At 48.5% G+C, this 24,117-nt stretch overlaps 1 protein-coding gene across 2 annotated transcripts in view; it reads right to left on the bottom strand.

The window, feature by feature from the left end:
- Slc6a2 (solute carrier family 6 member 2) overlaps nucleotides 1–24,117 on the bottom strand; it is a 40,313-nt gene that overhangs the window by 4,944 nt on the left and 11,252 nt on the right. For both annotated transcript variants that reach the window (XM_047530025.1, XM_047530026.1), the window contains exons 3-9: nucleotides 23,980–24,111; nucleotides 21,916–22,153; nucleotides 12,908–13,046; nucleotides 5,359–5,493; nucleotides 3,597–3,700; nucleotides 2,335–2,459; nucleotides 641–753 (exon numbers count right to left, since the gene is read on the bottom strand). In XM_047530025.1, coding sequence (XP_047385981.1) covers nucleotides 641–753; nucleotides 2,335–2,459; nucleotides 3,597–3,700; nucleotides 5,359–5,493; nucleotides 12,908–13,046; nucleotides 21,916–22,153; nucleotides 23,980–24,111 — 986 coding nt within the window. The remainder of the gene's footprint in view (nucleotides 1–640; nucleotides 754–2,334; nucleotides 2,460–3,596; nucleotides 3,701–5,358; nucleotides 5,494–12,907; nucleotides 13,047–21,915; nucleotides 22,154–23,979; nucleotides 24,112–24,117) is intronic.

Genomic DNA, 24,117 nt, shown 5'->3' on the forward strand with positions numbered 1-24,117 from the left:
GAACTCCAGTCTGCCCATCATCAGCTACTACCTGAGAGAGTGAAGGGGTAAAGTGCATTCCCCAGGACACTTTTGCATATAAAAGGCCTTTCTAGAAACATCCACCAGAGAAGAGCTTCTAGTATGGGGAACTTCAAGCAGCAGTTTTTGACAAGGACTTTCAGCTGCCTTTCTAATTTATCCAGTGGTCACCTCGAACTCCAGACTCTGAGGCCGAAAGGTCCTCATATCCCGTTGCTATGGGCACCCACTGCTGAAGGTGCAGGCCTCCGTGCTCCTCTCCTCTCGGCAAACGTTGTCAATCAAAATCAGTATTCTTCCCTAGGATTCCTTCCCAATACCCTGCTCCCGGATGATCTATCAGCTAACGGAAGGGCAGTCAGAGGAAGCTACCCGTCAACCCCACGCACCTCAGGCACCATGTGCGAGGGGTGGTTTGCAGACATAAAAAGATGTCAGGAAAGCCAATCCTGCCTGTGGGTCACATAAAAGGATCTAAGAAACCAATGAGGTTCAAAATGATTTGTTGGTTGTCGATGATGAAATAGAATAAATGGGAAAGTGCTAGGTTATCTCAGAAGATTCTACCACGTCCTCTCTGAGTTGGGGGTGATCCTTAGGGGTGAGCAGGGTCACTCACTGAGCTGTCAAGGCCCAGAGCCAGGAGCATGATGAAAAACAAGATAGCCCAGAACGTCGATCCCGACAGGGTGGAAATGGCTTCTGGATACAGGATGAACACCAGGCCAGCCCCTGTAACAAACATCAAGGTCCTCATCAATGGCCGGGACTATTGATCAGAACTTCAGGTAGCCAGGGAGCATCTGGAGGCCCAATCAACTCAAGTTCAGCCCCAAGACACTTGGTCAGTCCTGTGTAGTGGGCATGATCAGGAGATGACATATTCAAACCTGCAGTTCACCTGTGCAATCATATGAATCTTTAATGTCCCCTCAAGGCCCTTGTGTGACAGCATAGTCCCCTGCTTGGTGCTATTGGGAGGTGCTGGAAATTTAAAGAGGTGGGACCTACTGGGAGGCCTTCCAGTCATTGAAGGAAGGTCCCTGAAGGGGTACTGGGACTCTGGCACCTCTTCTCTCCCTCTCATTTGTATCCCAGCCATGAGGGGAACAGTCTGCTCTACCATATGTTTCACACCATGATACGCTGCCTTGATAGAGGACCAAAAGCAACAGGGTCCCCAACCATGGACCAAAACCTCCAAAATCTGGTTCAGAACAAAACTTTCCTCTTTATAAGTTGATTTTCTCAGGTATTTTATTACAGTAACGCACAGCTGGCTAACACAACCAGTGCATCTTTGACCTGTAACATCCAGGCAAAGAGCAATACCTTCGCCTAGACAGCCATAAGCTACGTGCTGCAAACCCCATCTCCTACATGCCATAAGGGATCCACTGGTATTTTCAAAAGAGTCTATTAGAAGGAGCCCTTACCCAGGTCTCAGCTTCTTTGTGGTGATAAGAATATAAGAAGCAGTGGAGAAGGACACAGCTCCAAAGTCAGACTGATGAATGTTGGCATCATTGCTCACCAACGGGGTAACCTTGGGCCTCGTGCTTTGTCAATCTTGCTTTGGTCATCTTTAAAGTGAATCTATTAACACTTACCTCTCAGTCTTGTGAGAACTAAATGGAATTAAGTTCCTATGGTTTGAACAGAGATTGTCCCCACCAAAACTCATATTGAGGCCCAGTCCCCAATGCAGCAATGTCAAGAACTGTTGGGGACCTAAAGGGGTTATTAGGTTGTTAAGATCAACACTTTTCTTGTGGGAACGGATTTTGCTCTCTAGGACTGGATTGGTTACTGGGAGAGCAGATTATTTAAAGTGAGGTCATGCTCTGTGCCTAGCCCATCGCCACGCAGTCATTGCCCCTTCTACTTTGTAGTGAACTGAAAAGCATGTGGTCCTCACCAGAAGCTACTGTGGCACTCTTGGAGCTCTAGAACTGCGAACTCATTGAATTTCTTTTACGTATAAGTCACACTGTCTCCAGCATTTTGTTATCGCCACAGAAAATGGACTTAGGCAAATGCCAAGTGCTTAGCACAGAAGTTGGTCCAGAGTGAGCACCTCAAAACGTGTTCCTCCTAGCCGACTCGGAAGTTTCTGTTACCTTCCTAGGGCCCAGCATTGCCTAGAGTTCCCACTGACAGCCTCGAGGGAAAGGCCATCCAGTGGATGGTTTGGAAACCTCCATGGCCAGCCCTCTCGGTCCCACAGCCAGGGCAGAGCTGTGCAGCCAGGAATGAGGAGGCTTTCTTGGCCCCGCCTCCTTTGGCTGGAGCCGAAGTGGTCTGCACACCCACCTTCAGTGGCAACGTCCTCAATGTTGACCTTGTGCTCATGCGCCATGTAACCGAGGATGGAGAAGATGGCAAACCCAGAGATAAAGCTGGTGACACAGTTGATGGTACTGGTCAGCAGGGCGTCCCTGGGGGAAAGAAGTGCTGCTAGTTCAAGTCCCCCTGACTCTCACCCTCCACCCCTGCCCACAGACCTCTGCCCATTTGTGGAATCTGCAGCCTCGAATGCCATACCCTGCTGCCGCATGGATCCCCAGTGACCTTCACTGGGTCAGTAGCCACTGGAAGAGGAAGTAGATGAAAAGCCGTGGAGGGAATAGCTCTGCCCTAGACTCTGGTATCAAACTCTTGTTGGGGAATCAAGTCATGGGGATTCTTCTTCCAAACTTCCCATGGTTCCCCAAGATCTCCCAACTGCTCACCTTGGCATTCAATTGCTAAGGTGACCCAACCTTCCTTTTAGGGTAATTTCGACTCCCAATATGTACTCTTTAAACAAAGCAAACCAGTCACCTTGCTGGTCCCCACACACACCACCTCCCTGCCCGTGTTCGTGCTGTTCCTCACACGCGCCTTCCCTTCCAGGTTTGCTGGCCATACTCCCAACCACCCACCCAGGCGCAGCTCACATTCCCATGCAGGTTGTCACTGGTAGTCCATGGAAGGGGCCATCACCACACCCTTCCTTCACCTTCCTGAAGCTAGTGCTGCTGACACACATGCATCCTACTCTTTCTTGTACCAAAGACACTGTGATTCTGTCTAAGCTGCAGATGGAGCGACAGAGGAGGGCTCTCCTCCGTGCCCATCTCTGAAGTCCTCACAGCACTGGGCCTGCAGAGGCAGCACTGAGAACTTACTCACAAGCTGGAGCAGGTATGACTCACTCTCTTCCCTCCAGTCTTACCTCTGACCCAGCCAGGCCTTATCAGCCTGGCCATTCCACCCCGCCTGCCTGGTCATCTGATGGACAGAGCCAGGCAGCACTGCCTGCTCTGAAAGTCGCGGGATGCTCCTCTGTCCCACGTCCATGATCTCCTGATCCTACCGACCTCAACTTTCCCTGATGGGCACCCCACATCTGTTTAAGAGGCATCCTGGAGTGAAATATGTTCATCGGGACCCCATTGGGCAATTCTGAGTCGCAGCATGCCCAGGATGGCCACAAGGAAGTTTGGCTTGCCAAGAACAGTTGGACCAGACAGAGCCCCCTCTTCCGTCCCCACGAAGGTCTGAGCTTTTCATAGCTCTGAGAAGCAGCTTACCTGTAACAGTTGTTGTCAAATTTGTTGTAACTGGCAAATGCAATCAAGACTCCAAATCCAGCCCCCAAGGAAAAAAATATCTGAGTTGCAGCATCAATCCATACCTGAAACCAGCAGACAAAGCCATCACCCTCTGCCGCCTACAGAATTGAACTGCCTCTCAGCTCAAGAATGGACAGAAAGCCCTAGCGGTCCTCTGGGACCAAAGAACAGCCCCCCTCCCAGAGACAGGCTGGGGTCTCCCTAGCACTCCCAGCCTTGGGTAGTCATGGACAAACTCAGCTTGGAGGAACTCACCGCATCAGCTAATGCCCTTATTTTCAAAGAAAGTTGATCGATATTCTAGTTCTAAGCCAGGATGTCAACAGGGTAAGAGCAGAGGGTTCTGACCACTGTATGGAGATGACATCCACAGCAAGGGATTAATGAGTCCTACTGGACTTATCCTACCCCAGGACAATGGTGACCAGTGGGGGCCTTGGGAAGCAATGGGGTCCACTTATTCCGTCTTTGAGGTAATGAGTGCGCACAGTTGGAGGCTTGAAGACCTGAGCCTCTTGCCAACCTCCCTGCCCTGGCCAACCTCACCTCTCTAAGATCTTCACCACCTCCTCTGCACAGTGGGGATCACTATACCTAGCCCATCCACACTAAGCTGCGATTCAGATCTGAACGGGGAGATCTGTCATCCTGCCATTGCTATCCTGCACATCTCCAACTTTGCAAACGGAGCATAACGAGGGGCAATCTCATGGCGGGAGGTAGGTCTGCTCCTCAGACTGCATTAAGGGCTTGGCCTCCACACATCTGAACCACTGGGGAGAGCTAAACAGTTGCAGAAAAAAAATAGAGATCAGATGTGTTTCACAATTAATAAGGCAGATTTGTGTCTTATGTTTGGTTATATTTCTGGTAGTTGCTAATTAAATGGGTTGTTTCTTGGTCATCGGGCTACAGCACGGTGATGCGCTGTCATATTGAACTGGGCAGGGAGCACATCGGGAAGCATCTCTCCTAATTCAACAGTGCTGCTGCCTTCCAAGGATCTCTGTGGGTTCCAATAAAATGTGAAGAAGCCCCTGAGAACGGTGGGAAGAGTTGTTGAGGTTTTCTCACAGATGGGAACCTGCGGGAAGAGGCTGGAAATGATCTCGGCTGATATTTAAAGATGCTCAAGGCACTGGGTCCCTCCAAGATGGCCTCTTGGAGGCCATCCTCACCCCACTGCTCTGGACTTCATTACCAAGTTCACCGCTTCTTCATTGCAATTTGGGATTTTAGGCAGGACGGTGAGCTGGAGGAGGCTGTTGAGGGAGAGAGGTGGCAGGTCCAGGTCTCCCTGGAGGCTAAGGCTGCTCCTTTTGCTGACATGACAGGATGGTGGTAAAGGTCATGGTTGGGGACTAGAGAGTAGCTATAGGTGGGGGCGGCTGGGATGGACTAGGGTGCCATGGACAAGGACAGGAGTAAGCCCAGAGGACATCACGTTCCCTTCACAAGGTCTGGCCCACCTGCCAAGAATGATCTATGAAGGCCACTAAATGGAATCACAGAAAGCCAGACCATCAGAGCCGGACAGGCTCATGCAGACCATCGGGGGCTCATCTGCATTTATCTGATAAAGAAGCTGCCACTCAGAGGGGGTGGGATCCGGTCCGCGGCTACACGGCAAGTCTGTGGCAGAACCGGGACCAGTTTTTCCCCTCACCATCTGCTCCCGAGAACCCTCCCTCCCCCGGCCCAAGTCTGGGTGGTCACTGACCGTGGCCTCTTTTAGGCGGTAGAAGTCGATGTGCAGGTAGGCGTTGATGCCGTCGGAGGCGCCGGGCAGCGTGGTGCCGTGGACCAGGAGCACGAAGAGCACGAGGTAAGGCAGCGTGGCCGTGATCCACACCACCTGGGCAGCGGGCGAGTTGGCCGTGAGCACCTCGCTCTGCCGCCGCCCAGGGGTCCTCTCCCAGAGGGTCCTCTCCCAGACAGCCGTCATGCCCTCCCCCCAGCTCCCTTCACCCAACACACGTGCCCCCAGCTCCACTCCGGGTCAGGCCCCGAGCCAGACTCCAGGGAGACTGAACAGACATGGTGCACCCAGAGAAGCTCGGAACCAAGTGCGTCCACCACTGGGGGAATAGTGCTGAGACGGACGCCGAGGTCACCACCGGCAAAGACTAGGCTCCCAGCAGAGGTGCCGCCCCCTCCACAGAGCCCCTTCAAGTGGCCTGAGGTAGAACTAAGCATACCCACATCTTTTTGGTCTACTTTTCCTGCCAGTCCTGCATCCATCATACCATGGGTGTGATCTAGACTCATCTTACAGGCAGGGCTTTAGAACTCTTAATCTCTTTCCTCTCCTCCTCCTCCTCTCCCTTCTTTTTCTCCCACTCTGTTGCTTCTCCCTTTTTGCCGTTAGCCTCATTTAAGCACACTCTCCTAAGCCCACTGCCCAAGAAGGTATGTGGCTGGGCAGAAAGCAAAATCTCTGGCCCTTCTTCATCTTAGTTGGAGCAGATCTGGGACAAAGACAAAGTATGTTGTTCAGAAACACAAAGGGGAAGAGATCATCCCCAGACTAAAATAAGACACTTCACCCGCTTGCCCAGCTTGGAGGAAGAGATTGTGGAAAGTGGGCATGGAAGGGCTGTGTGGGCTTCTCCATTGTCCCTTGGTGCCCTTGGTTACAAGTTCGAGTACCCTGGGGAAGCTATAGATAAGAATGCTGAAGCTCAGTTCTCAGACTTGGACTTTCTGATCTAATTGCTCTGAGGTGATGCCTGAACCCAGATTGAACTTCAGTATATTTCAGAAACTCCCCAAGTAACATCAATTTCAAGGTGAAAAATCCCAGCTATAGGCAAATGCAGCTGTGGGCAGGCTTGTGGGGAAAGGACTATATGCTACACAGAAAAACAAGCCAGGGCCAGGGCCATCAGACCCACAGAAGACTCAGAGAGGACATGAGAGGACACATGACTTAAAGTCCAGATGGTTTCTCCCCTCAAAAGTTCTGGCACTATGCAGCCTCAAGGGTCTTTGCATGTCCCTTGGAAGAAAATGGAATTCCTGGTACATGACTGAGAGTAAAGTTCTTTGTCCACCTAGAAAAATATGGACTCAAAACAAAAGTCAAGACATAGAAAATAAAGTCATATGTTTTCCATACCTATGCTTAAAGACTGGAATTTATTCTCTTTGTTTATTTGTCTGTTCTTCCCACTTGACTGTGACCCCTTAGAAACAAATTTTTCAAAAAATTATCCCCAGCACCTGGCTTGCATGGGTCCTTTAAAACTATTTGTTGGATGAATGATTGGACAGTTATATAGATGAATGGTTGGATTATTAGATGGATGAATGGATGGATGGATGGATGGTTGAATGGTTAGATGATGAATGAATAGAAGGATTGATGGATGAAGTGATGGTTAAGTGAATGGATGGATGGATGGATGGATGAATTGGTGAAAGGATGGAAGGATAGGTGGATGGATGGATGGTTGAGTGGATGCCTGACAGGTTGGATGGATGGATGGATGACTAAATACAAGAATGGATAGGTAGGTAGATGGTCGAGTGACTAAATGGACAAATGGACGGAAGGATAGATGGATGAATGGGTAGAAGGGTGGATGGTTGAGTGAATGGATGGATGTATGGATGGATGGAGTTAGATGGGTAGATGGTTGAATGACTAGTAGACAAATGGATGGAAGAATAGATGGATGGATGGATGGATGGTTGAATGGATGGATGGATGGATGGATGGATGGTTGAGTGAATGGGTGGATGGATGAACAGATAAATGCTAAGATGGATAGTTAGGTACCAATGGTTTAGTGGATGGATGGATAGATGGATGAGCAGGTGAGCGATAAATCAGAGGGTTAGTGGATGACTAAATCAAAGAGTGACTGAAACCATGAGCAAGTGAGTGGATGAGCAAATGAGTCAGTGCAAGAGAGTGGACACAGTGGTGTTCACACATTGGCTCAGAAGGAATTAGAGAAGGGTCCCTATTTCACAGTGGTATTCAGTTGTCCCTCTATCACTCCCCTGTTATGAAGGTATTCATGAATATGGGCTTCAGGCTTCTCCCGTGGGGAGCAGAAACAAGAAGGACAAATTGCCAATAACAACTGGGGAGATAGATAAACATGACCTGGAAAGGGAAGCTGTTGCATCTGGGTGGCCTCACTCAATGGTCTTGGATTTGATCTCCCCAACTGGCACAAATGCATCCTTAACATAAAACTCAGGGAAGCATCCACACATGCCTTTGTGAGGGGGTCCTATCTACTATGGGTCCCTACAGTTCATGTCTGTAGCTGAAGCCCACGCTGCACTGCCCATCCCAGCAGGTTAGAGGTGACCACACAACTGCCATCAAAAAAAGAAAAAATAAATCTTGCATTTTAACTCCAAAGAATCTCCCCTTGGACCTGGAGGTGGCCCTGCATTGCCACGTGTGTGGTTCCAACAAGGATTCAGCTTCCTCCAAGGAACACATCAGAGCATGACTGAGTTGACCATGGCAACAGTCAAGCACAGAGAAAGGGGAGCTTACTTTGCCCATGCACATGTGCTCGAACTAAACCATCCAAGTCTTGTCGAAGGTTCTCAGAATTGATGTCTCATGGGAGGTCAGTTGCCTAAGACTTTGTGTCAAAAGGGAGGCTCCTGGATCCTTAGGCAATAGCTCGCCCTTGCTCACGTGTGCCCTGTATGCACCTTGGGCAAACAGAAGGGACATTTGGGTTCTGTCTCCATCCCAGGTCTCTCAGCTCTCAGAATTTCAACTTGCAATGCATCTCTGGCTATGAGAAACCAAACTCATATTAAGAGTTTAATTCTGAGTTCAAGTTTAACTTGAGCATGAGATAAAGACGACAACAAACAGTGCATTGGTCTTAGCAAGTGTTCTTAACCCCCAAGGAATGCCACTTCTTTCTATCACCTGCAATGTCTTACCCACCTCATGCTTCTGTGGATAATTTGTGATGTTCTGGGGTACTAAACTCAAACCAATTGTTTATCATCAAAATGAGGACCTGGACTCCAAGAAAGGAAGATTTGAATAATAGAGCTCTCTAATGGAAAAGAGCTGCCCAGGAGAACAGTGAGGTAAGTATACCTCACTTGAAGGTATCCAAGACTTACTATAAATCCAGGTCTTGCACAAAGAATTGCCTAGACTAAGGTGGAGTCTGTGGACCAGCAACATTAGCATCAGCAGCCCCAAGAGTTCCCAGACTCTAAGAAAGGACCAGGAATTTAAGTGTTAACAAACCCTCCCAGTGATCCTTACGTACACTCAAGTTGAAGAAGCTCTGTTTGACCTACTCTAAGGTCTAACAAAGATCAAAAATGTCCACACTGTCACTGTGAAAGAGTATTAATTTAACCTTTACTGACTTTGAATTTGTGGTCCTCTGAACTGAATCTCAGGGACATTTTCACTAATAATGAGGCACAGTTTCTTAAAAAATGTTTTTGGGGAATGTGCTATGCACTGATGTTACTCAAGAAAACACTGAGCTACGTGCTTTTTGGTATATGATGGCTCATATGCAAATGATGCTGTTCATTACAACTGGGTCCAAACACTTACCAAGGCAAGCCAGGACCAGCCTGTATCGACACAGTAGTGGTAAGACTTGGCTCGACTTACGACTTGAATATGAAAGTAGCAGGACTATCTTTTTATTTAAATGTTCTAGAGCTGAGGTTTCCTTTGAATTGATCTGGCTTCGTATCTCCCCAATGGCATCGTCTCTGCTAGAATTCAGGAGGTGATCCATCTGGTCCCAGCCCCCTGAGAGTCCAAAGGTTGGCAGTGAAGTGGGGAGAGTGGTACTGATCCCCACCAACTCCGACGTCTCAGTTTTTCTGCAGTGAAGGAGAGCCTGAAGTTTGAGTCCAATGTTCACAGAGTAGGCAGGGTGCGGGAGATCCAGAAGGTGGGTGGGGCTCCAGCATGGCAGCCCTGGGGCAGGCCTCACCTTCTACCCTGAGGTGTCCCACTAGCCAACTAGTCATCACAGGGTGTATGGCCTGGGGTCATGCCTGTCCATCACTAGGAGCCACCCCCACCATCTCAGGGGCCCTGGAGTGAGCATCTTCTGAAGCCCCGTCTTCACTTGCCAAGATGGGAAGTGTGTGCAGTCTTGAGTCCCTGCAGGCAGGCTCTGTAGCCATGGAGGCCTGCTATGAAAGCTGTGTCCTGTTCCCGATGTAGTCCCGGAAGAAATCAGAAACATTCTTGGTTTTCTCATGAGCCAATTTATAAAAACAATTAAAAATGGGGCACAGGAATGTCCTAAGCGAAGTTCCTCATTCTAAAAATCCTCCCCACAGACTGCCTGGGGCCTCTGCCTTCTCAGCTGCCAGAACACCGGAGACTTACGCAAAATGTGGGTTGTGGCTTCAGTGGACACATGCAGGGGGGCTCCTGTGGCTCACTTCTCCTGTTTCCACACGGGGGGACTTCCTGGTGTGATACAACTCTCCCACCCTTCATTACACATCCTCCTCCTCACCTCTGAAGATGCATTTGGCAAGAGGAAATGAGCTTGCTCTGCTCGGCTCCTCCTGACCTCTCTGCAGCTTCCGCTGGCTGCCTGTGAAGAGCTTATGCTCTGCTCTGTACTAAGCTCAACGGGGCGGGCTCTACCCCTTTGGCAGTGGTTGTGGGGAACTCCATCTTGGCCGGCCCTTTTATAAGCCTGTGGTGACCCCACACATCGGCCAGTAGAGCGTACTTCTGTCATTCACAGAATAGATCGTGACTCCCCTCGGGGCTTCTGAGGGGGCTGGGAGAGTCCCCGTAGCTAGGAGAGTTACAGAAAGCACTGAACTAGGCGGGGCTGGGGCACCTCTGTAGCCTTGTCCATGTAAAGAACCTCTTCCTGCCTCCTCATTTCTCCCATTCCTGTCTTTACAGACCCAGCACAAAGGCCATCTTCTCCACAATGTCTGCAGACTCTCTGGGTTCAAAGAGCTCCCTTCCTCTACTAATGCAGCATCTCAGGCTTTTTGACCATGACCTTTGGTAAGGAAGACTTTCTATGTCAAGTTAAACTACGAATCAACATACAGGTTGCCTTCACTGAAACACCTCTTCCTTTCCTCTGTGCAATGCCCTCTGATTATCCAGCATATCTCATGTTAACAACGTGTGGCAAAACCCACTCCGTTGACTTCATGACCGCTTAAAAACCCACTGTTTGTATTTCTATTAAGGTATGACCTGACCACATAATGTGAAATTATCTCCAAGGCAAAATTAACTTTAAAATATAAAGCAAGAAGTGCTGGGCTGTGCTTAGTGGTAGAGTGCTTGCCTGGCCCACACGAGGCCCTGGGTTCCTCCCCAACACCACAAAATAAATAAATATATAAATAAGCAAGATATATAATAGCATATATAGATTGTAACCATTGTTAGTGTAAAGGGAGACACCCATGAATATAGACCCAAGACCATGACATTGGTTGGCCCACAACCCGTCTGTAATACGTATAGACTGTAAGAATTTGAAGAAAGCATTTGTCTTACTTATTCTTGCATCACCAGTACTAGCATCAAGCCAAGCATACAGTAGGTGTCCACAGTAAGTTGAATAGTTTGATAAGTTTGATAAGTTGAACTGAATTCAAAAGAATACTTAATAAAGCTCCCCAAACTTACTTACCCACCCATTCCTCAGTCCTTTAACATATATTTACTGAAGACCTACTGTGTGCCAGGTGTTGGGATGGTAGTAGACCTGACTGGTTTTGCTCTATACACCAGAATTCCTTCCAACCCTGATCTGCATTTCATGTTAGTCCTTCCTTAGGGAAAACACTGAATCCCCAATATGCCGATAGGAAATTCCACCTCCAGTTTTTAACAGATTACATTCCCAAAGACTGTTGGTCCCCTGTGCCCTTCCTTGCTCTCAAAGACATAAGGAAGAACTTCAAAGGACCTGACAGAATCTTGATGCACCCTGCTTTCCAAAACCAGTTACTGAATGAAGTGTCTTCCAAATTCACCCCTATCTAATCTTGGCAGACTTGCCTAGTGACTGCCACCACTCCAATAACTGGTGTCTGTGTGTAATCCCCTCCCACATGAACTCCAGTCTCTATCACAGGCTTGCTCTGGCCATTGGACAATAGCTAGCATCATGCAAGCAGAGACTGGAAGAGCTATTGCACATCAGGGCTTGTCTGCTTGGAATGTGATCTGGAAACACAGCCACCATGCTGTGAGATACCCAAGCAACACAGAGAAGCCAGGTAGAATCACTTCCCGGTGCTCCGACCAACAGCTCCAACTCAACCCCCAGTCAGTACCAACTACCAGCAATGTGTACACACCATCTAGGATGCTCAGGCCAGTCAAGACTCCTGATATGTGGCCCAGACGACATCACTCGGAGCAGAAGAACCATCCCAACTGATCCTAGTCAACGCCCAGAATCATGAGATAATCAAATATTTGCTATTTGAAATCACTGCATTTCAGGGTGGTTTGTTACACACCCATTGCTAAGAAAAATACGGGAAAGAACTTTCCCAGCTCTGTTCTCCTTAATACAGTCAAGTTCTGGAGCCCATAGGGATTGGTGTCCCCAGGTTGTTCCTCAGGTTAACTAAGCATCAGTGCAGGCCATTCTCCAAGTGTACTCCACTTTTACAGGCTGACCACAGGGGGCAGTGTCACCCAAGCTGACAATACCACGTCTGGATGGGGCTTTGATGACCATCTAACCCTGTGTCCTTCCTTCCAAAGCACCTAGACCCCTGGAGGCACTCAGCACTATTTCAAAGGAAACACAAAGCCACCCCATACATCTAGATATCCTCAGGAGCATTCTCTTTTACTCAAAAATTCAGAGGGGTGGGGATTTTATAGTAAAGCAAATGATTATATTCCATTATGTTCCAAATGATTACGTTCCATGAAACATTTGCATGCAGTTTTAGGTCAGCATTCAAGATATAGCAAAGCAAATCAGGTCAAGAGTTGTTTTAGGTTTTGTCCCAAGGTCTTTGGGAGTGTCCCAGTGCCTGGTCTCTGCTGTCAGGGGAGCTTTAGCTGGAGAGCATGAGGGCCTCCGATCTACTTGCACCCCTTCACTCTGCTGTTGGGGTGGCTGAGGCTTGGGGAAAGAAGGGATCCATCCATGTCAGTCAGAGCCGAAGGCGAACCCGGCTCGGTCCTTAGAGCTATCATGTCTTTTCATCAATCACGTGGTTATAGCTAGAAAAATAAATATTTTTCCCCAAGACCAACCTCTCGGCTGAAAGAAAAACAGAGACACTACCTTCCCTGACGTCTTCACGCCTTTCCAGAGGCTGAAATACAGGGCGACGACGACGGACAGGAGGCAGAGGAGGAGCTGCCACTGGGGCAGGCCAATGTCGTGGATCCCGCTGCTCTCGTGAAGATGCAGGACGCCACGTCTGCGTGGAGAGAGGTGGGGACCGGGGAAACTGCATCAGGGATGATAGCCCGGGCCAGACCAGGGCCCTGTCCCAAGTGCACACTCAGGACTCAGCCACTCGCCTTGACTTGGAAGCGCTGGTCCCTGCATGCATCGCATTGACTGGCTCTGGTCAGCCATGGCCTGCACCCAGGATGGCTCTCTGAAGTACCTGCTGCATGGCTGGCACTGGGGACACAGTGAAAAGACAGGGAAGGTGCCTGCTCTCTAGAGCTCACCCTCTGGAGCAGAGTTCCCTAGAGGAGAAAGAGCTGATCTTGCGCCTGAGAGCGTATTTGGCAATGCCTGAGGTGCTTTCTACTGACGTGACCTGAAAGGACCTGAAGCTACTGGGATCTTGATGATAGGAGACCACAGTGCTGCTAAGTATCCTAAATGCCCAGGTCGGTCTCCAATAACAAAGAATTACCCCATCCAAAATGTTCGTCTTGCTGAACCTGAGAATCTCTTGTCCAGAGTCTAAGTCAGGAATAAACAAGCCTCCTATCTAAGAATATCTGCTAAAATTAAAGTTATGCATACTCTGTGTCTTAACAATTCCACTTGTAGGTATTTATCCAATAGAATTTGTACATACATTTATGAGAAAATAGGTTCTAGAAAGTTCACAGCAGCCTTGAACATAATAACCCCAAATTGTAAAATACTCAAATATCCATCAACAATAGAATGAATAAATTATGCTATATTCATAAAGTGGAATATTATACAGCAGCTCCCTCCATGTGGGTGAAACACTCACACATAATGAGTGGTCAAATAAGACCAACTGATAATAGAGTACAGCGGGCTCCATGGGAGGGAGGTTACTCCAGTAACTCTACACCTTCGCAAGACACAGCAGCAGGCCTGGGGACATCTGGGTGTGGCATCTGCTCTGCACCCACATCATGCATTCCTCACTGTGGGCCTGCAGTTGGCTGGCCCATTGGGGCCTCGCATACTCTCAGGAAACTGCTGGCACACAGTCCCTGCCTTGGTGGACTCCTATTCTAACATGAGAGGTAGCATTAAATACAAAATCACAGGTCAGCAATAAAGTGTGGCAAGTGTTGGGAGGGTCCAGGGAGCTGCGGCGGGGCCCCAGAATGGGTCTCTGCCCATCATCCTGTGAGTCTGATGCTCAGAGGCTGTAGCCTACTGCCAACTGCTGGATACCTAGCCAGACCCAACCCCAATGTCACCTCCTCCTGGAGGGCTCCCTCATTTCCCCTGATCCTAATCTTTAATCCTTTCAGTTTCTGTGTTTCTTGGCTCATTTGCCAGCCATGTTTGTGCCCCTGCAACATAAAGGCTGAGAGATTTGTCCCTCAGTATCCATGGATAGCAAAATCCAAGGATGCTCAGGTCTCTTACATATAATGGTATCATCCTTGCATACACCCTACACACATACTTCTGAATACTTTTAATAATCTCTAGCTTCCTTATAATACCTAATACAAGTAAATGCTATGTAGCTGCTATACTTGCTTAATCAAAAATAAATGTTGTGCAAATAACTATTATACTGGTTCATTTAAGGGAAAATGACAAAGAACCAAAGTTTGTACATGTTCAGTACAGATGCAAATCTTTTTTCAAATTTTTTTTGCAATCCACCATTGGCTGAATCCTTGGAGGCCTACCCTTTTAAAACTCACTGATGTCAAAATTGAAAAAAAAAAATTATAAACCTTTTATGTCATAAAATATTACTATCTGGGCCCTGTTCTCAACCAATTAATTCATAAATCTTTGAGCAATGGAACCTGGGCACCACACCAGTGTCACCCTTGCTGATGCCAGCTGGCAGCCAAAGCTTGGACCCACTGAGTCAGAGGCTCACCCAAATTATAGGCTTCTTTGAGTCTTCCAGAAACTTTTACTTTCCTGGCAAAATAGAGTTGGCTTTCTAAACTTGAGGAAAAGAAGACTCGGAAGTCTCCTAAGAAATAGGCTTGTGACTATTTTGGGAGCCTGGGTAGTCAGAGGAGTCCACAGATGAGAGGCAGCTGACAGTCTTTGCTGGAAGCAGAGAGAAGGACATGGGAGGACCCACTGCAGGATTATGAGGAACAACGATACCCTGAGTCTGGAACTCACCCGGCTTATCCTTGGGTGGGAATTAAAGTTTGCTTCTGGGACTGGAGACAATGACTGATGTTGTGTATGCTTGCTTCATTCGTTCATTCATTCATTCATTCAATCATTCATTCATTCAAACATGTCTAATGTTTGCAAGAACTTGAAGGAAAAGAGAAGAATATTGTACAGAAATTATCCAGGCTTTGGGGTGAGACTGAGACAGGCCTGGCTCCCATCCTGGCCCCGTCCTCAGTTCCTGTGTGACCTGAACCCTTTCACTGATTTCACGGACTTTCTGCACCTCTGCTCCGTGCCCACTGTGACACAGGTAATGACACAGCTATGGCCAAACAGGTGCGAATTCCAACCCTGCTGGAACTAACAGGCAGGGGGACAAACGTTCCTATCTCTGAGCCTTTTTCTTCTTCAGTAACATGACTCCCCAGTGAGGATTAAATTACAGAATGTGAGACACTGCGGGGACCCCAGGAAATATGCCACGAACAGCAACTGTAATCCTCACTGTGAGTGGGTCCAGCAGGCAGGGCAAAGAGTTAGGGAGTGCCCAAGAAAGCTCAGCCAGGGAGCCAGCCGACTGACTCCATGGAGGAGTGACCAGCAGCTCTTTGCAAGTCAGTGGAGCAGCATGGTGGGTTGACAGGGTGCACAAGTGGAGGAGGGATGGGGAGAGGGGTGCAGGCAAGCAGGGGTGAAGCAGCAGAGCTCTGAGAGCGAGCGCAGCCCATAGATCCACACCCCGCCCAGGCCGACGCCCATCTCCAGCCCCAGGTCAGGTGCTGTGGCTTTAAGCTGCTTACCCTCCTCATCTCCCCTGTGGAAGCAGTCACTGTGCCTAGTTCCTCCTCATCCGTCCTTTGGTCTGCTCTCCCCACCCGCGTCCTTGCTGGCCCTGTCTCAGGCCAGAAACACATTCTCTCCCTCTTGGACTATTGAAACACGCCCCCACCTCTCCCCAGCCCTGCTCGCTCCAGCTTCTGCCTTAACCTGTTGCCTCTGCTACTATGCAATGATCCCGGAGGTGTCGTGGCTGCAGGCCTTGGGACCTTCTGTTTCTGCATCCTAGAACACACTTTCTAGCCCGATTTGTCAGCCTGGCAAAACTAGTTCTGCTAGTCTCAACTCAGAAAAAATAAAAATGATCCCCTGACTTAGGATGTCTTCCTATTGAAAGAGAGAAAGAGTGAAGAGGGAAGAGGAGAAAAGAGTAACTGGCCACATCCCAAAGGCAGAGTGTCCTGACCCTGCCTGATGCTCAATCGGGTTTCTTCCCACGCTTTTGTGGGCAGCGTTGAATGGTGTCCCTCACCATTTCACTGATTTACTGTTAAAATCAAGGAAAGGGTGGCCCATATACGCTTGCCCTAAATCTTGCTAAAAGGCCTCTAGTGTCCACTGGAAGAGCCGAAATGAGCCCTGTGTGCACTTGAAGGCCACTTTTGGGGTGGTCATGGTTTCTAGATGTTTCATTAGTAAAATGAACCAGACTCCAGGACTGATTTCCAAGAAAAGAAATGAGACTCTAGCTTCCTCTGCTCTGCAGGCCCCAAGCCATGGGGGGTTGGTACAAGTTACTTGGTTTTGGTTTAGTTTTCCAGCAGTTGATGAAAGTGAATCATCGTGAAGAGTTCTGTCCAGGTTTTCCAAAGTCTATGGGCCAAAAAGACTCAATTTTTCACTTGACATTTAAAAGTTCAGAGGGTTAGGTTAGGACTGGGGTAGAGGGAGATTTCCTCTCAGGAGCCGGCATGGGACACAACTTTCCTATTGCCGAACACCTGTTCATCAAGAGTGCACTTTAACTGATAAAGGTAGAGCTTCAGAGTTTCTTTTAGCCATGGGGCCCTTTGACTTCAGGCCTTGAGCCTGGGAAGAAGAGCAGTTTTGTTCTCTTAAATGAGAGTTTCAATCCATTTGCCTAAATGAGCACAAGATGGTGTCAGCATTGGCCAGGAGTCCTGGGGGAAAGAGAAAAAATTATCTAATCTCTTTAGTATTGCCACTGGGAGCCCCACTTGCTGGCTCCCCAGACTGCGCTGAGTTGTTTTAAAAGCAGAAGCCTTTAGATAAAAAGTTCAAGTGCCATGGAAAATCCAGAAACAGTCTGTGGCCTAGCGCTGTGCTCTCTGCAGCCCACAGGCAGGGCGGAGGTGAGAAAGGCATGCCCCAGAAGGGGTCCCACCTACCCTGCATTCCAATCCTGAGCACATCCCCACCGGAGACTAACTGGACAGAGGAGAAGGACGGACAAGAGAGGCTGTATATGGGGTGGAGTCCTGGATCAGATAACTTGGGCTCAGATAACTCTGCCAGGTCCCTAAAACTGAGCCTCTGCTTTCTCGTCTGTAGAGTGGGGTAATTTCCGCCCCATAAACTGAGAAGATGAAATGGGATTTGGATATGAAGAGATGCTCAGTACCTGGTTCAGGCTAGCTCTGAGGGTTTGCAGTGGGTGGGTTAAGGAGAGAAGAGGGGAGGTCTGCATCCCTCTTTCACAACCTTTCTCCAAGTCCTGCACATGGGAATGTCACCTTCCACTATGTTCTGCTCATAGCCGGGCCTGGAGGAAGTGGATGGCTGCATGAAAAGAACTATGATCTCCAAATCCTCCGCGGGGTGCCACCGCAGGGGCAGACATGCTGGCCATGAAGACATTGGTCTAGTAATCCGATACCAACCAGACTGGAGACAACCAGGCTATCGGTTTCCACCTTGATTAATAAGAACCGGAGCCAAGAGCTAAAGAAAGATCATGCTTTTTCCTCCCTGAGAAAATAAGGTGGGGGAAGCTTGAGACCAATGACATGGATCAGAAACCCCCTCACTCCGTAGTCCTTACTGCTCTCCCTGTCCAAACCACACTCAAAATGGAAAGACCTAGAACTTCCACCGGCAAGCTCTCCAAACATTGTGGGGTCTTCTGAGGTTGCATTCCTCAAGAAGAGAGTGAGGGAGACCCTAGTTTTTCCATGACATGTCAAGATGTCAGCCTGATCCCCACAGGTATCTTGTTCTATGACAGGGGGTGCAGTGGCGAGGTGTTAGAATCACGGAAGCAGCTGTTAATAAATACTCACATGCGCTGGAAGTACCCACACCGGTGAAACTCAAGTCCCTGGACACAGGAACCAACAGCAGCATGTTTTAAAACTCTCTGGGTGATTTCCACATGCAGCCAAAGTTTAGAACCATTGAGCTCAGAGCTCAGGCTTTGCGACACAACTGCCTGGGTTCAAACTCACTTTCAATGTCACTTTTAAGTTGGATGAGCTTGGACAAACACTTACTGTTTGTGCCTATTTCCTCATTCATAATAAAATAAGGACAATTTTGACAATTAAGACAGTGATCAGGAGTAAAAGATAATGGAGAAAAGGCACTTTTCATAATAACTGGGACACCATCTAATCTGGATAAATAAGTCAGGACTAGGGCAACATCTCTGAATGATAACAGTCTTTTATAAAGGCTGGAGCCCAGCGCAACACACAGGTTAAGGGACAGACTCTGTGCTTTCACTGCCTTTCAGGGCTGGGGCATGCATGAGGACAATCAGGTTCCTGGGTACACAAGGGAAGGAGGAGCCTGCTCTTGAGGGCTTGCAAGTGTAGGCTGCCTGGGTCCAAATCGTGGTTTTGCACAGTGCCACCTGCGTGGTTGTGAGCTTCGCTGTCCGGTCTGTGCACAGTGAGGACAAGAGTAACAAGAACTTACGTCAATGAGCGCGAGGCTTAAAAGTTGGCAGAGGACCTGGTACACACAGTGAGTGATGAACTGTTAGTGTGAGAGCGAGGGAGACAGGGACAGGGCTGTCACTTAGAGCAGATGCTCACTTTAAATAATGGCAGTATTTCAGATCCTTTGGGGAGCTTTGGAAGTATCTGAGGACAGTTATGGACCCACAGAATTTTGCACATGCCTGCTGGAAGTCCATAGAAATCACAGGGGGAGGCAGTGAGTGTTCAGGTACAGGACCCTCGGCAAATTCTCTGCAATGGTCCACTCGCAAGGGTAGTTACTAGGTCCTGAGGCACTGACTCCCCTGAGCCTCAGGAGGCTGCAGACTTCACAGAGGCTGCTCTTAACCCAATTGAACCTCCTGGGCCTATTGTGCAAAGATGGCAGGAATGGAAATGGTCTTGGAATAACTCCAATCTCCAAAACACCAGGACTCACTCCCAGGTCTTTGACTTGGGGAATCCACAGGACTGAAAGGGAGCGACACTAAAGTTTTCTTGTTTGTGAATTTGTCTTTCTCGCGCTCTAGACTTGCACTGCCAGTGGTAACCACTGGCCACATGTGACAATTAAAAGGTAATGAATTAAAGTAAAATTAAGACTTGAATTGAATTAGTATGACCTCAGTCATATACTAGCTACATTTCAACTGCTTGGAACCACATGTGGTGAGTAATCCCTGCATGGGACCAAGCTGATATAGAACATTTCTATCATCTATCATTGTGGAAAATTTTTCTGGGAAACTTTGTTCTAGATCAGGAAGCAGCAATCATGGTCCTGGGTAAATCTGTGTGCTGGTCTATTTAGATATGACCTGTGGGATAAGGTGTTAGCTTTTTAAGCATCAAATTAAACATAGTCTATGCAACAGGTAAATACATGACTTGCATGATTAAAAACATGTTCTCCCTGTTTCTTTATAGCTAAGTGCAGGGACCTCCACTCTAGATCAGGTGTACCCTGAGGATAGAGGTCCATGGGATTCATCTGCCCTGCCCCATGGCTGATAACCCATGCTTGTGCTTAACTGCTCACATGGGCAGAGGGATTGCTCAGATGGGTCTCACTTAGGCCTGAGGGGCCAGGACAATGGATGCTACATTCTGAGGACCACACCAGGCAAACATCCTAAATTAGGTGGTTGAAAATGAGTCAGCCATCCCCCTCCTCAAGGATGTAAAAGGACAAAGTAGCGGTTGAGAGGATTCAGAGGAACACATGAAAGAAGGATGGTTGTGGATTAAACCACACAACAAAATAAACATCCAGGAGCCCCTACTGATATAAATGAATAATGGAACAAATAAACAATTGGAGAGCTGAGTGCAGTGGTTCATGCCTGTAATCCAGCGACTCGGGAGGTGGTTCATGCCTGTAATCCAGCGACTCGGGAGGTGGAGACGGGGGATCCAGAGTTCAAAGCCAGCCTCAGCAAAAGCAAGGTGCTAAGCAACTCAGTGAGACCTTGTCTCTAAATAAAATACAAAATAGGGCTGGCATTGTGGCTCAGTGGTAAAGTGCCCCTGAGTTCAATCCCTGGTACCCAAATAAATAAATATATAATTGGAGACGGGGGACAACTCATCCTTCCATAATTCCCATAATTGACCTAGAAGGTCACAGAAGATGGCCACAGAACATCACAATTAGACAAATACCACAGTGATGAGCTTTGCTTGTAGGAATCATCTATGGATTGCTAAGAAATGTGACAAAAGTGTTGAGAAACAAGACACTGGCATAGCCGTAGGGATCTCCCCCAAAGATATCAACTGATTGCAAAAGGAAAAAATACTTCTTTGCACAGGAGAAAGCTGGGGCCTCCACCTTCACCAAGCGTTCAAGATCAACATCATCAGTAGTGACTGACATGGCGTAGCCCTGACAGGGTGACTTGACAAGGGCATCTCTGAGGTATTCTTACCCCAAATTCACACCTGCAATGTAATGATGAGAAACCAACCAACCAACCCAAACGGAAGCCTATTTCACAGAATTAACTGACTGGTACTGTTCAAAAGTGTCAAGGTCATAAAACTCAGGAAAGACCAGAGAACTCTCATGGATTAGGGAAGACTAAGGAGATGTGACAACTAAATACCAGGAAATGACATTAGCAGGGAAACTGGGGAAACTGACATGAGGCCCAAGGTCTGTAGCAGACCAGCTAATAATACATGAATGTTAATCTTCTGGTTCCTATTACTGCACCATGGTGACATAAGGTGTCAACAATAGGGCAAGTCAGGTGACAGGTATTATTTTTACAAATTTTCTATGTATAAAATCTTTCCAACATAAAAAGTTTCCTTCCTTCTTTCCTTCCTTCCTTGCTTCCTTCCTTTCTTTTGCTTTTCTTTTTTTAACAATGGTCTGTCTTCTGCCATCAGCCAGAGCCTCTCATGCACCCAAGGTCCAAATAATCTCCCTGAGTTGCATGGAGTCAGCCTGCTTCCCACTTCCGGAAATTCATTCATACGCTCCAGCGACTTGTCCCCATGGATGCCCCTGACACACTGCAGCACCAGATGGGTCAGTTGGCAGCCTCAGGATTTGAAGTCCAATCACACACATCTCCACAGCCTGCTGGATGAACCCCTAGATGTTTTTATGGCCGACGTCATCAATTCTTGTGTCACCTGGTCAGAGAGGCCTTCTCCGCCCGCCCCAGCTAGGTTCCTTTGCTTCCCTTCATCAGCCTCTCCCACAGACTGGCAATCTCTCCAAAGTGCCTTTTATGTCCTAAAGCACTAACAGCTCCTCACGTCCTCCTGTGTTTCCTGGCATGGGCTCCCCCACTCTGCTCTCCTGCCCCACACCAAAAGTCCCCCAGGAAGCTGCAGACAGGGCTGCATCCTCAGCTCCTACCTCTGCAGCAGGCCTGTCACATGCTCAGTGCTGATAGGCATGCCCTGTCCCACCCCACCTGTGGTTTTCCTTGGAGGTTGGCTCAGATCCTGCCCCGGCCTCAGTAAGCCCAGGACAAGGCGTCTACAACTTACTCATAAAACTCTGCTGCTGGCGTGAACTTGTACTTGGAGTACTTGGTGTGGTTGCCCAGCACGGAGCCATTGAGGAGCTTGGGGTCGGTGCAGTTGGGGCTGTTCCAGGCATGGCCACAGTCGGTCCAGGGCAGGTTGAAGGTGAAGGAGGCGAAGAGGTAGTACAGCGACCAGGCGATGATGACGTTGTAGTAAAAGCCAACGTAGAGGGCGATGAGGATCACAGCATAGCCGACTCCTGGGTGGGCACACGGAGGTCAGGCTTCCCCAGCCCAGGCCAGAGCCAGCCCTGTGGGGATCTGGCACCCACCACCACCGTCCCCGACCCCTGCCTCTCTCTTGTTTTGTAGCAGATGGCCGTTCCCACCCACTTTCCTTGGGTACCGACCTGAGAGCTCTCCCTCGCCACTGTGGCCCTCCCTGCTGCTGATCAGATGGCCCGGGAGCAGCCACTTTGGGACTTGGAGTGTAAGTACCCTGCTCCGTTGGCCCTTGGACAGGATAGTGAGGAGGTCGGTGGGTTTCACACCCTCTCTGCTCGCCCACGGTGGACTTGACCTGATGACACCACTTTAGGGGCTGTCTTCCCTAGCCTGTCCCCAACTGGCACTTCCTGGGACCACCTCCCCACTTTACACTAAAATCCTTGCCTCAGGATCTGCTTCTGGGAGAATTCCCAAGCAAGCACTCCCTGATCGGAATCAGCCCACTGAGTTCTCTGGGTCCTGTTCTCAACCACCTGCTTCCCGTGCCAACACTTCATCTTCCAGAACATCTCCAACACAGCTTTAAGGCCACTTCTACAGCTTTGCCTACAGCAGAAATTATTTTTGCCTGCCCAGCCCTGCTTTAAGGACTATCCTTAAGTAACTCAGCCTGTGAGGCGTGGGTAAAGGTAATCCCTCACTTCCTTGATCTGATCATGGGCACGGGAGGAAGGCCTGGCCAATCAGAGTACTGCTTTCCCATAACCACAGTATGGATCAATACCCTGGCAAACTGCTCAAATATAGCCAATGAGAGTCTTCTTGAGGAACATTAATGAAGACACAAATATACAAAGGTGTTTTGTTTGTTCACTTGTGTGCTTGTTTGCTTTTGGTCACAGTTAAACTTGGCAGGCTTTAAGCCTGAAGTTGCTGACAGTCATCTTTGTTAGCATTTGAGACAAATGTACCTGGAATGATGTGAACACAGAAGAAAACAGACTTGGGACACACAGATTCTCAACAATACAATTTGAGCACCTGGATCAAACCATACCTGAGTAGACCAATCAAAAAGATCTCTTTTATATTAAAGCCAGTTTGAGTCATATTTCTAGCAAGTAAAGAGAAAAGATGCTAATACACACACAATACTCTTGCATCAGTCTGGACCTACCACAGGACTGAGTAAGCAGAAGCTAATCCAGGGACACTTGCCAGCTGAGAAGTGGCTCTTGGGAGTCACACTTGTCCTTATTGCCCTGGTTCTCTGACCAGTGTTTGGGCAATACTAACTCTTGCTCCACACCCTTCTGCCAGACATCTGGAGGCCAAGGGATGCCAGTTGTCATGGCTACTTTCTGCAGATGTGCTCTAAGTCCCAAATGCAAACAGGCTCCATCGCATCCCATCTGCAATCAATTGCATTAGGGATTGTAAGGCACCTTTCTGGCTGAGTTTGAGAAGATCCACAATCAATTTATCATGTCTGCCATGGGAGCAAGAGGGGAGGGAACGGAGGTGCTAGGTTTCTGACATTTCTGTATTTCCCATACATGAAAATAGACTCTCTCTGGTCACTCAGCTGGTGGAGCCTGGATTGGAACTCAGGTTTCCAGACTTTGTGTGTTGCTATTCCTGACATGGCAATTGCTCTCTGTGTAACTTTGAATGGTGGACACTCTTGACCTTGTCGATACCTAAGAATCCCACAGATAGTTGATTCATCTCAGATCTCATCTTTAGAGCATATTCCCTAGAAGGGAGAGTTAATCTATCTCAGATCTCATCTTTGCAATGCATTTCCCAAAGAAGGCTTTGGGAAAAACCTTTGACTTCCCCCAGGCTCCTTCTTTACCTTTGAAGAAAGGACAGATCTTCCAGACCGTGGCTGCGCCTTCCCGGTTGTACTGCCCAAGAGCCAGCTCCATGTAGAACAGGGGCATCCCAGCAATGATAAGGAACAGAGTGTATGGAATCAGGAAGGCACCTGGAG

The sequence above is a fragment of the Sciurus carolinensis genome, chromosome 16 (assembly GCF_902686445.1).
Source record: "Sciurus carolinensis chromosome 16, mSciCar1.2, whole genome shotgun sequence".
Taxonomy (NCBI): Eukaryota; Metazoa; Chordata; class Mammalia; order Rodentia; family Sciuridae; genus Sciurus; species Sciurus carolinensis.